Below are 11,459 nucleotides of genomic sequence, written 5' to 3'. Positions count from 1 at the left end.
AAGTGATTTAAAATGTTTCATATTTTCCAAATTTTGCACAATATTAGAAAAAAACAATTAACTTAAAAAATTATGTTTGAGACTGACTATACAGTGACCAGAGCCACCTATGACCACCTGTGCGTCAACCGGACCCCCTTCCACCCCCCAGCCAACCACAGCTTCTACAGCATCAGGACTTGGTCAATGACGACCAGTTGCCCACCTTTCTAGACTTCCCCACCAGCCAAGAGGAAGCCCATTATGCTCCCCAGACCAAACACATAAGACATCCTGCTTCCCCACCAGCAGCCTCTGATCAGAGCATACCTGAAGCCCTCCCTTGCTTTCACCATAAGGCCTTCCCACTCTTCTGACTACCTTCTAGTCTCTGCCAAACATAGGTAATGGTGGCTGACTCCTCTTCTATAGCAACCTCTTGATAAATGGTTCCTGTTCTCATTTGGGTGGTTTTTGTTTATCTCCAAGTCTCATCATTGTGGATTAGAGTTTCTGGCAGCTACAAAGAACGTTTTGTAGTTAATGAAAATGGCAGAATAAAAATTTCATAAATGATGTGAGTTCAACTTTGAAAACGATAAATACAGGGGGAAAAACACCAAAGTAATGAATACTGGTCTTAAATACTAGGAAAAGTTGTTCTTCTACTGTTCTGTATTTTTCCCAAACATGTACATTACAACAAACATGTAATCCTTTAAAATTCATATGCATATTTTTTTCTTGGAAATTAAAAGAATGACTTGGTGAATAGTTTGGTACAACAGATCACTTGGTAAGGAGTTTTAAAATATAGTTTATTTACAGAATCCAAATATATTTAAAACTTTATTTTTATTATCCACATATTGTTTAGTGTTACTGTTCTTGTTATTGGACCTCCCTCATAGCTCAGTTGGTAAAGAATCCACCACTAATGCAGGACATGTTCTTGTTATTAAACATTTTGACTATCATGCCAGGTTAAATGATTTAACAGATGAAAGTATATTGTATATTTTTATACACTTATCACATAAAAAGGCTACTGTCCTCTTTTATATTGCTTTCTTTCGTACACTCTCAGATTTATACTTCTACATGGCATATAAAACATTTATTTACATTCCAAATTATTTAAATCTAATTGATTATACTCAATTTGATTTTAAACTGCCAATTTCATGAAATTTTTATGTATATCATTAGTTTCCTTATGGCCAAGAACTATAATTTCATTGCAGTCTTTCTGGCAGTAATCCTTTGAAATTAATTTATGACAATGCATGTCGTCAGCTTGTGTAAATACTAGAAAGGAAATTACATTACTGACTTGTTAAGAAAGAAAAGTTGTCATGTTTCCTTGATGTTGTTTTGCTGTATTTATTGAAAAGTGACTCAACAGTTGTGCACAAGGTAAAATCATGGAGGCTTTTATTTTAAAAAACATCCATAAAATCTAAAGAGCTATAAAACAGATTAGAACCTGGAGCTGTGGAGGGAGGTGGGGGTACAGGGGCTGGCAGCACATGGGCAGGAGGGGTCTTTCTGGGGTGATGGAAATATCCTAAAGTTGAATTGTGGTGATGGCTGCACAACTCTGTTTACTAAAAATCACTGAATTGTAGCTTAAAACAACTGAATTTTATGGTATGTAAGTTTTGCCTCAATAAGGCTGTTCAATTAAAAAAACCAAACAAGAGCCACAGAGATGTTATCTTTTCGTAAAAATGAGGGGTGACTCTGTGTTGGGGGCAAATGCTGGACATGATAATCAGCTCCTGCTGCAAAGCTAGGGCGTCTTCATGGCTTAGCCTGTTGCGCATGTCCCTACACTCCGCTTCCTGAACCCAAAGGCTTACTGCAGCCAGGCCTGAGCACTTGTCTCCTACCCCTAGACCCAGGCTGTTGACCCCTGCAGAGCAGGTTTTCTCTGTGGGTGCAGCTCTGCACAGGCCCTGCCCAGTCTGCGTCAGCAGCTTCTGCGTCCCCCTCCTGCCTGGGGTCTTGAAACCTCACTTCCTGTGAGAGACTAAGTGTTGGGAACTTCAGGAGTACGGCCTCGGCCCAGTACCTGCCTGGGGAGAAGCCAGGAGGTCGCAGCAGTGGTTGAGGGTCACATTAATTCTCTACACGGTGTGGCTTTTCGTTCTTTCAGGGATTTATTAAGGCATTGAGCATAGTGTGATTCTTTTTAGCCAACTGAAATGAATACAAGGAGACATATCAGGACCCGAGGGATATGTTTTTAAGGTTAATGGTGAGGATGACGAGCTGAAAGAGAATTGAGAGGGACATCTGCAGGAGGTAACCCACCCTGATGCAGTAGATGCTTTCTGCCTGTGTCCTCAACCAGACGCAGGCTTGGGGCTCCTGGAAGGCATCTCGAAGCTCTCACCACGTTGGTGCCCAATAGGCACACCACCTCCCTACCTGGTGCCCAGTGGCAGGAAAGCCCCCAGAGCACACAGCTGCAGGGGAGGAGGAGGAGGAGGACAGGGTGTGGCCTGGCCACAGTGCAGGGCAAGCAAGGGCAGATCACAGAGCCCCCGACACTCTGCAGGGGCCAGGAGGCCCAAGGCAGAATGAGGGGCCGGGCACCCCCTGCCTTGGCCCCAACTGTGACTGTTCAGCCTTCTTTCCATTTACAACTCAATTCTTCTGGGGAGAACTGGAGGGATGTGTCCTTAAGAAAACAAAGGGAAGAAGGGAAGAGCGGCCTTGGAGCCCTCAGCCCGAAACCACAGACTGCTCATGGTCGCTGGAGGTGCTGAACTGTCTCTCTACCTTCCTGTGGTCCTTGATCTTGAGTCCAATGTCTACCCTCTTCTCAAAGAAGTTCACCAGCACAGACTCTGTCAGGATGGAGGCCAGGATCTGCTCGAATGAGATGCACCAGTCTGTGTCAACCGCACCCCCACCGTGGGTGGTGGCCACGGGGCTGCGAGCCTCCCCACCCACCAGCACTGTGTCGTCAGCCAGGTCCTCACAATGCAGGGAGCCGGTGCTGACCACGGAGTAGGAGGACATGGACATGTCGTCTTTGGCTTCGTCATCAGACAGAGGCTGGGAGGGAGAGCCCCGCCCTTCACCACCGCCCCCTTCGCCCCCCACCTGGCTCTCCTGTGGTGTTTTCCCAAGGTGGGTGTCTCCACCTGCTTTGGCTTGGGGGTCCCCTGCAGCTGGTGGCTGAAGTTCCCAGGCTGGGTCTTGAGGGGGGTCTGGGGCTGGTGGCTCATCCTCATCGGGGGCACTGTCTCTGGACTTTCTGCCTGGCCATGCAGAAAACCTCTTCCCCACCTCCCCGATGCGGAGTAACAGGCTGGCCACCGTGGCGATAGCATGGTACAAGTCCTGCTCCATGGGGTCTTCGCTGAACATGTTGTAAAGTGTCTTGCACAGCTCAATGAATTGCTCCTTTTGAGGGGAAAAACAAAAGGGACAGGGAGATGATAAAAGATGGGTCAGACTACCTCCCATCAGTCAGACTCACAATGCTAGCCATTCTGACTGGTGTGAGGGTGTTGTCTTGTTAGTTATCTTTATATACCTGTGCCTTGACACATGCATTTCACAGATTAGGACACAGGTGCAGAGGAAAGGCCTTTCTTTTCCAGCTGTCTTTCTTTCAGCACATATAGAGACATTTGGAGTCTCTGTTCTGTGAGCAGAGACACACCTATGTCTATCATAAGTTTTCAAAGCTACTGATTACAAGGACTTCCCTGTGTTTTAGGATCAGTTTGAGCGTTTTAGATCTTTAATTAGAAGCCACTTCAACTCTCCTTAACAAAGCTCTTTAGAGAGTGATGACAAGGTAAGGCAGCCTGAGTTAGTTGAGAGGGATGAAGAGGTCAAGTTCAGATCCTGAAACCACATTTAGGCTTTTTGGCCTGAGACTGGGATGAAACCTCCCACAGGGCATCCCATTCTTCAGGCCTGTGGATGAAGGAGCACCCAGATGGCAAGGGGCCCCTCTGGGCAGAACAGGCCGTGATCAGGCTGCAGTTTGGCAGCGGCCTTTGGTTAGATGTCTGTGGTCCTGCCTGTTAAGACCCTGGAGGCTGCAGTCCTGACCTGGAGACCCGCACGTGACTATTGGGCAGTGGGGCAAGTGGGCTTGTGCGTGCGTGGCTTGGAGTCAGGCCGGAGGGAGAAGTGCCGTGACGCCAGCTCATGAACGGCAGTCTGAGTTTCTGCCTGTTGAGGCTGACCTTGCCCAGCGCTTCTCTGGTTCACGGATGCCAATCAAAGCAAGTCAGCACCAAGGGAGTGTTCTGGACAAGGCCCTGGAACATCCAGCCCCTGTCCTTCTAGGCAGTCCCTGACTGCTGCTGACTGGTGGGTCTAAAGGGAGGCAGGAGAATTCCTCCATTCCAGGGGGGGTGGGAGGACCCAGACTTGGTCAGAATTTTCCAGAAACACCTCTTGGGTGTTCTGATCGGGCCTACCTGGTTCATCTTGGGAAGATCCTTGATCGTCTCCTTTTGAACCTCTTTCTCCTTGGCCCACATTCGAAGGTAGTGCCGGTAGTCAGGAGGGCTAGTTCCCTTCTCCTCTGTGAGTTGGAAGAAAAAGATTAATCTCTCTCTGTCAAATGAGAGACAAGAGGGCTGGAGGCTGGTAGCAGGGGATAAGCAGGTTTAAGGATTATCTGGCTTGAAGTTACCTGGACCTTATTACAAAAAACCCTGGTATTTGGGGAGGTAGTGATGGGAAAAACACACAGCACCAGGCCCCAGGTTTGTGGAAAACAATTTTTCTAGAGACTGGGGGGTGTGGGGGTGGGATGGTTTCAGGATGATTCAAGTGCATTACATTCACTGTGCACTTTATTTCTATTATTATTACATCAGTTGCAGCTCAGATCATCAGGCATTAGATGCTGGAGGCTGGGGACCCCTGCAAGAGCACTCAAGGGTCACCCCGAGCTATGCTAAAGTAGGTTTGAGCTAAGCTGATGACGATGGCCCTGCTATGTCCTCCCCAAGATGGTGATGGGATCACGTGGAGGGTGGAGAGAGGGTGGCATGGGGAGCCAGGGCACCCCCAGAGGGAGGTGGTGATGGCTGGGGGTGCTTGTGGCCACAGGAAACTCAGGCCTGGGACTGGTGAGTGACAGCTGGGTGGCTGATGGGTTGGGCCTTTACCTCAGGGAGAGCTCTGGTATCAGGCATGCATCTGCCATGAAGTACGGGGGCTATTCTGCAGTGACAGGGCAACCAGATCCCACCCACCCTAGGACCTCTGCCAGCATCAGCAGATGTTGACCTATATATATATGTATATATACCTCTTCTTTTATCTTGGATGTCATTTCCAGCTTCCTCTCGCTCCTCCTGCTGTAATACTTCTGGACAACAAAAAGAACAAGAAGGTTCTTCTGTTACGACTCCAAACCACTAAGGTCTCGTCTGTGCTTTCCTGTGGAAGTGAACCTGGTCCTGGGCCCTGGCCCAGCTGCCCCACACAGGGCCGGCTCACTCCACCTGGTTACATTAAACCGGAGAGCCACTGAACCCTCACATCTTCTCTTTCCAAAGAATATGAGTCATACCACACAGTTCTTAAATGAACGATGATGCATGTTACAGGCAAAAATTCTGAGACCAACAATGTCTATACTTTTTGCTGATAAAGGTCAAACTCAGCGGAGTCTGAGTTACCAACTCATCCTGTAACTGCCACGCCAGCTGATGAAGAATTTTATGTTCCTGAGTCCTATGCTCAGCGCTGTATTTCTTAAAGTGACATATATGTACACAGCATGAACTTGGGGAGAACAGGCTGCCCAGCCCTCCCAGACCTGTTCCCTGAGGGAGTGTGGCTGGGAGGAACTTCAGGTGGAAAGGCAGGTGCCAGCTCCAAACGGCCCTTGGCAGCTCTGTGGTGGCAGGGAAGGGTGCAGCCCTCTGGGCTCAGGGTTTTCATCAGGGAGTGGACCGCTACCTGGAGGTTAGGTGAGCGCCGAGAACAGGGCTCTGTACCCCCAGTCCGTGGTCTCTCCTCAGGTGCCTGGGACAAGTCTATTTGCTTACGTTCCAGGTATGACAAAAGATACATCTGTTTTTTTAGTTTGTATAATTGAAATCAAGGTCGTCAAGCTTCACAGTCAAGTAAGCCTTCGACACTGTCAGCAGGACTGCTCTGGGCACCGTGACAGCATCTTTTAGTGTCTTTTTGAGTGTGTGCCGTCCTCGGTGTGTTATTACCTATCCCCCGAGAGCGACGACAGGGTGGCGTTTGGTCGGTTTTCCGGGTGCATTACACACTGCCAGCTTGACTGCCAAACCCCAGGCCCAGAATACCCCACCACTCTGGGCCCAGTGCCTCCTGCGGGCTTCAAATGCAGCACAGGGCTGACTTCTAATAGGCACCCAACATACATAGTTTTCCTCAACTAAAAAGTTGTATGAAACATAAAACTGTTTCCAAGGAAAGCCTCCACCACTCTCTTCTACTTCCACTCATCTGTGTCATCACAATGACAGTTTTGCAACAATGGTATTTTGTGTTTTTCCTATGACCACGATGACAGAATAGTTTTTCCACGTGGCCGGGAGGTGATACCCTGGTACCTGTGCAACATCACGATGCCATGGGTCACCACTTTCTGCCCCACGACAAGAACGGCAGCTGCCGCTCTCCACCCAGGTCTGCGGCTGGCTACTCAGAGCTTAGCCACACAGGAGGCATCTCGGGGACCAAGAGCTTCCAGGCCTCTTGACCATGCAGGGGAGTGTTCAGAAGATGAAACCCAAGGCCCTGAGGAAGCCGAGTGCAAAGGGGGCACCCTTGCCCCCCAGGCACTGACCTTGAACCTTCCAGGGCAGGAAAAGATCCAGATCGGAGGCCAGAGGAGATGCTGGAAGGGACAGCGAGGAGGAGCAGAGGCAGAGGGAAGGAGGAGCCAGGGTCCAGGAAGGCAGAGACAAGAGAAACAGGAGTAAGAATACCCCTGGGGCCCTGGCCCTTGTTCTGCAGCTCCCCCGGGGGGCACACCCCTACCCGGGGAGGGCTGCAGGCCGCCCGCACAGCCCCCAGCAAGGCTGCCGGGCACAGGCCCTGAGGCCATGGGTGGGGAGCGCTCACCTTCTGAGGAGCTGTCCTCGGTGAAGTAATGGGCTGCTTCCAGGGCCGACTCAGCCTCCTCGGGGCTCAGGGCTGTGTTTGGAGAGAGAGGAGAGTGAGGGCAGGAGGACACAACCTGACTCTCACCAGAGGAAACCTCCCCGAGTCCCAGACAAAGTCCCTCCCTCGCCCCCTACCAAGCGTCCCCACCCGCAGTCACAGTGGTTATTAGCTGGTGACTGCTTCCGGTTAACTTGTACACTGTTTGAAAATGCAGCATACATCCCGTCAGAGGAGTCGGCTGAACGGCCGTCCTGTCCCCACTCCGTGATGCTGTGGCCCAGAGGATCCTTTCAGGATGCTCCGAGCTCCTGCAGGCACGTGCAAGGGGCCAGGCAGGCACAGACAACCTGTTCTCACGTCAGACCCCGGGCACTGTCCCACTCCACTACATACTGGCTTGTCTCGCTCTGCGACAGTCTCTGTTCCTGGTTCGTTCTTCCCCACTGTGTGGAGGGGAGGGAGTGGGAGGTTTAATGGTGCATGGCCCGTGGGGAGGTGGCAGGTATGGGCCGTCACTAGGGCCCAGGTGAAGCAAGGTGGGCAGAGGTGGTTTGGGAGTGGCAGGGCCGGCCCCACGCGCCCTCACCCATAGGCTCTTGGCCCAGTGGGGTCTGCCCAGCTCAAGCCTCTCTCAGCAGAATAAGTGCTCCTGCCAACCTTCCCAAGGAGGTGTACCTAAGACCACTGTGGCCTGTTGCAACAGGGAAAGACCAGCCACAGGTAAGAAGCCCTGTGTTATGTGTCAGGAGCAGGGCTCGCCAACTCTGGGTGCAGAAAGCCCTGGAGGGAGCTTTAGAACTACAGTCTGGGCCCTGCCCCCGGTCAGTCAGGTCTGTGGGATGAAAAATTACTCCGGCCAACTCTGAGGCAGCTACTGACTCCCTGGGAGGGCAGGGTCATGAGCAACAGCAGGAGCCCAGGACAGCTCTACCCCAGCACAGGACCCCTGGGGCCAGAACTTCCGCCTGCCCCAGTGTCAGCTCCCTCTGTGAAAATACGGAAGCCCACCCCCGGCCCTTGGAGCATTCTGAGTGGGCATCTCTGCTGAGCAGAGTGAGCTAGGCTGACACAGCAAGACCCCCTGCTTTGGGACCAGCAGCTGCAGACCACCCACTGTCCGTGTCCCAGCGGGCCCCGCACTGCGAGAGAAGGCAGAGCAGAGCCACACAGGCTCCTCAGCCTTCCCTGGGCCTCGGTGGCGCCCCCAGGCTGCCCCTCTGGTGACAGACGGGAGCCCTTGACAGATTTAAGGACCAGCCAATGAACTAAGACGCAAGCCTGAGTCTCCACTGCTGTGGCCACCCCCTCACAGGGGTCCATGGAGGGGCCTGGTGCTGCGTCTGGGCCTCTGCCCACGCGTGGAGCCCTGAGACACCCACACGTCCCCTGTAGGCCACACAGGGCCCGGCCCCGCTCTCAGATGGAGACTGACCTGGCCTCAGCCCCATCCGCTGGCTGCTCTGCGCTGCCAGGATGAGGAGCCCAGCTGCCCACAGAGGCCTGTGCCTGGGAAGGCCGCAGCTCCGGCTCTGTACTCTGGAGAGCCCTTGCTGGGGAGTGGGAGAGGCGGCGCTCACCTGGAGGCAAGTGCAGCTTGTAGAGAAACTTGAGCTTCTCCGTCAGGTCCCTGTGGTACATCCCACCTGTGGGGAAAGGCCAGCAAGGAGGCAGGCTGGCAGGAGGGCACAAGAGTCCCGCGGCCAGGCCACATTCGCGTCCTCCTCCAGGCGGTTCCAGCGGGCCCCTCCTCACGTCCGACTCTCTCCCTGGAGAGGCCCCAGGGGTGAGCACCCAGCCTCAGGCCTTCTCCTTCTCGGGGGCCTGCAGACCCAGCCTTCAGCAGCAAACTGAAGTGGGGGGGGGCTCCCATCACATGTCTCCGTGGGAAAACTGCCCTCCTTCATCAAGGGTTAAGGGCTCCAGGCTGCCCTAGGCTCGCTATGGTGGGGAGGCTGGCTGGGACTGGGACCTGGGTTTCCTCAGAAAGGGCAAGGGAAGGGAAGAGTCCCTGCAGGCCCTAGAGCCACTCACTCATCCCCGTCACAAACTCCTTGAAGTTGATCAGCGAGTCCTTATTTTCATCCAGGAGCCGAAACATCCGCCCTGCCAGCACAGCTGTGTGGGCGCCACAGGCCCAGGGCGTCAGGCTGGCGAAGAGTTCCCGGAACTGGTGGGCGTCAATGCGGTACTGCTCCAGGTAGGGCAGGCTGGGGTCCCGACGCACGGCGGAGGGGTGGCTGCTCCCCCAGTACTGGCTTGCGAGGTGTTTGGCCTGCAGGGGGCAGAGCCCGGTGAGACAGCCTGGCCTCCTGGGCCCTGCTTAGGGTCACCAGGCTGACTGGTCGTTCACCCTCCCATCCAAGTCTGCAGCCTCCTGCGCAGTGAGTGCTGGGCTAGACACAGCACCTCACGGAGCCTCCGGCACCGGCACCGCCACCCCCTTGTTTAGGGCCACGGGCACCGAGACAGGGCCCGAGGACCCCCAGGCACAGCGGGACACTGGCTGGACCACTCTGACCCAGACCGACCCAGGGCGGTTCCCCAGGGGGCTGAACCCCGGGTAGCTGGAAGGGCAGATGGGACCCAACAGTGAGAGCAGGCAGGCAGTGCAGACACGGCTGTTTCTGCTTGTTCTTCACACCCTTTCCTGTTCTTCTGTTACCAGCACCTGAACTTTTCCTGGAGAGCCCCTCTGGTCCCAACCCAGGCCATGGGGTGTGCATGCAGCCCAGCCTGGGGTCAGCAGCAAGCAGTGTCCTGTAGCCACAGCACCTAACTTGAGCCACTCCAGCAATCAACCCTAGGCTTTTGTTAAAACCACTTGGAAGGAAAAATTCTCTTTTCATGGGGTTACGGCAAGGATGACCCTGGAGGCTGCGGACTACAGTCCTACGCTCTGTAGGAAGAGCAGTCCACATGATATCTGAGAGAGTGGAGCTTGACAAGATGTTGGAACACCTAGATCCGGCCATGTCTGAAGCTGCACATTCCTAGACTTTTCAGTTTCATGAACCAACGCATTCCCTCTTGTATAAGCTGACTTCAGCAAATTTTCAGTCACTTAAAAGAGTATCTTGCCTAAACTCTGGAAAGGATTAAATTCTACCATGTGAACTTGGTAATAACTGCATCTGAGGATGTTTTTAAATATTTTACATCTCTTCTGGCAGGAGGCTGCTGCACAGAGGATGAATTTAGGGGACTAGGATGGGGTACTGGTCCTCCCTTGCTCTTGGCTGTCACCTTAAACACCATGTAAAGGTCCTCCAGTTCTTCAATTGAGAAACCAATGTCCCCAGGTATAGCTCGGACCTGGAAGGAGAGAGACGCAAGATGTAATAATGAATTCTCGAGGTCTTGCTCTTTGAGGGAATCCCCACGTGGCACCAACTGCCCTTCCGGTGTTGCCAGCTGGGGGGCCTTTTTGTTCCAAACACCCAGTCAGGGACGCGGGGCGAGGGGTGCTGGTCTAGAAACTGCCTCTGGATTCCTAGAAAGGCCCTGGCAAAGCTCTATGGAACATAACTTAGAACTTCCCAGTGATTTCGTCCTACAGGGACAAGAGGACAAAATCTGACAGCAAGGTCAGCAGGCTGAGTGGACAGGGGCTGAGGGGCTGTCAGTACCCAGGGGCAGGGTGTAAAGCCAAGCTGGAGGGCTCGGTCCAGAATGGGCTTGTGCTTGGCCTTCAGGCATCAAGGCCAGAGAGGCTTCCCTGTGACCAATCCGCAACAGAAAACAGTGACCAGCCCTCTCCCCACATCCCTAAATCTTCACCTTCCCTTCTGCATCCTAGCCCCACACATGACTGTGCTGGGGGGCCCTGCACCCCGCTTCTCAGGGCAGCCTGGGGTGGCTCGGCAGATGCAGTCCCCTTAGTTCCCGTCCCAACCCAGCTCCAGCTCGCACCCCAGGGCCACGAGAGCCCAGGTCCATCCATACCACGCTCCTCTTGGCTGTATCCTCCAAGGACTGGATCACTTTAAGCCTCTGTTTAAACCGCATCTGTTCAATGTCCTCCGCCCTCAGGCTGCTGAATTTCTACCAGTCAGAGGTGATTCAGTGAGATCAGGTGGAAGCACAGAGCAGAAAAGAGCCACCCTCCATGGCCACCTGCACCCACAGCCCAGTGAAGCGGTCTGGCCAAACAGCCCTGGTGAGTGCTGACCTCATATGACACCTTCAGGAGGTCAAAGATGTCCACCTCTTCAGGAGGGTCATCTCCACTGGTCAGCAGGGCATGGAGGTGTGGGATAGGAGGAGAGACACTCTGCTTATTGACCACATTATCCAGGTATCTGTAAGGATTGAAGGACAGAAGTCTAGATCCCACACAGGTGACAGGA

The 11,459-nt window shown here is 53.2% G+C and overlaps 1 protein-coding gene across 7 annotated transcripts in view; it reads right to left on the bottom strand.

Annotated features, from left to right (window-relative positions):
• Positions 1 to 1,384: 1,384 nt before the first annotated feature.
• Positions 1,385 to 11,459, bottom strand: part of TBC1D9B (TBC1 domain family member 9B) — a 41,138-nt gene continuing 31,063 nt past the window's right edge. For 2 of the 7 annotated variants that reach the window (XM_043466992.1, XM_043466995.1), the window contains 10 exons: positions 11,282 to 11,411; positions 11,056 to 11,154; positions 10,357 to 10,425; positions 9,145 to 9,385; positions 8,691 to 8,756; positions 7,072 to 7,143; positions 6,794 to 6,844; positions 5,273 to 5,332; positions 4,431 to 4,537; positions 1,385 to 3,396 (listed from right to left, as the gene is read on the bottom strand). In XM_043466992.1, the coding sequence (XP_043322927.1) occupies positions 2,710 to 3,396; positions 4,431 to 4,537; positions 5,273 to 5,332; positions 6,794 to 6,844; positions 7,072 to 7,143; positions 8,691 to 8,756; positions 9,145 to 9,385; positions 10,357 to 10,425; positions 11,056 to 11,154; positions 11,282 to 11,411 (1,582 nt within the window). In that variant the 3' untranslated portion in view covers positions 1,385 to 2,709. The remainder of the gene's footprint in view (positions 3,397 to 4,430; positions 4,538 to 5,272; positions 5,333 to 6,793; positions 6,845 to 7,071; positions 7,144 to 8,690; positions 8,757 to 9,144; positions 9,386 to 10,356; positions 10,426 to 11,055; positions 11,155 to 11,281; positions 11,412 to 11,459) is intronic. The other 5 variants (XM_043466996.1, XM_043466998.1, XM_043466993.1 and 2 more) reach the window with 5 other exon arrangements.

The sequence above is a fragment of the Cervus canadensis genome, chromosome 4 (assembly GCF_019320065.1).
Source record: "Cervus canadensis isolate Bull #8, Minnesota chromosome 4, ASM1932006v1, whole genome shotgun sequence".
Lineage (NCBI taxonomy): Eukaryota > Metazoa > Chordata > Mammalia > Artiodactyla > Cervidae > Cervus > Cervus canadensis.
Note: the sequence above shows the minus strand (reverse complement) of the source record. Positions and strands in the feature narration are given on the sequence as shown.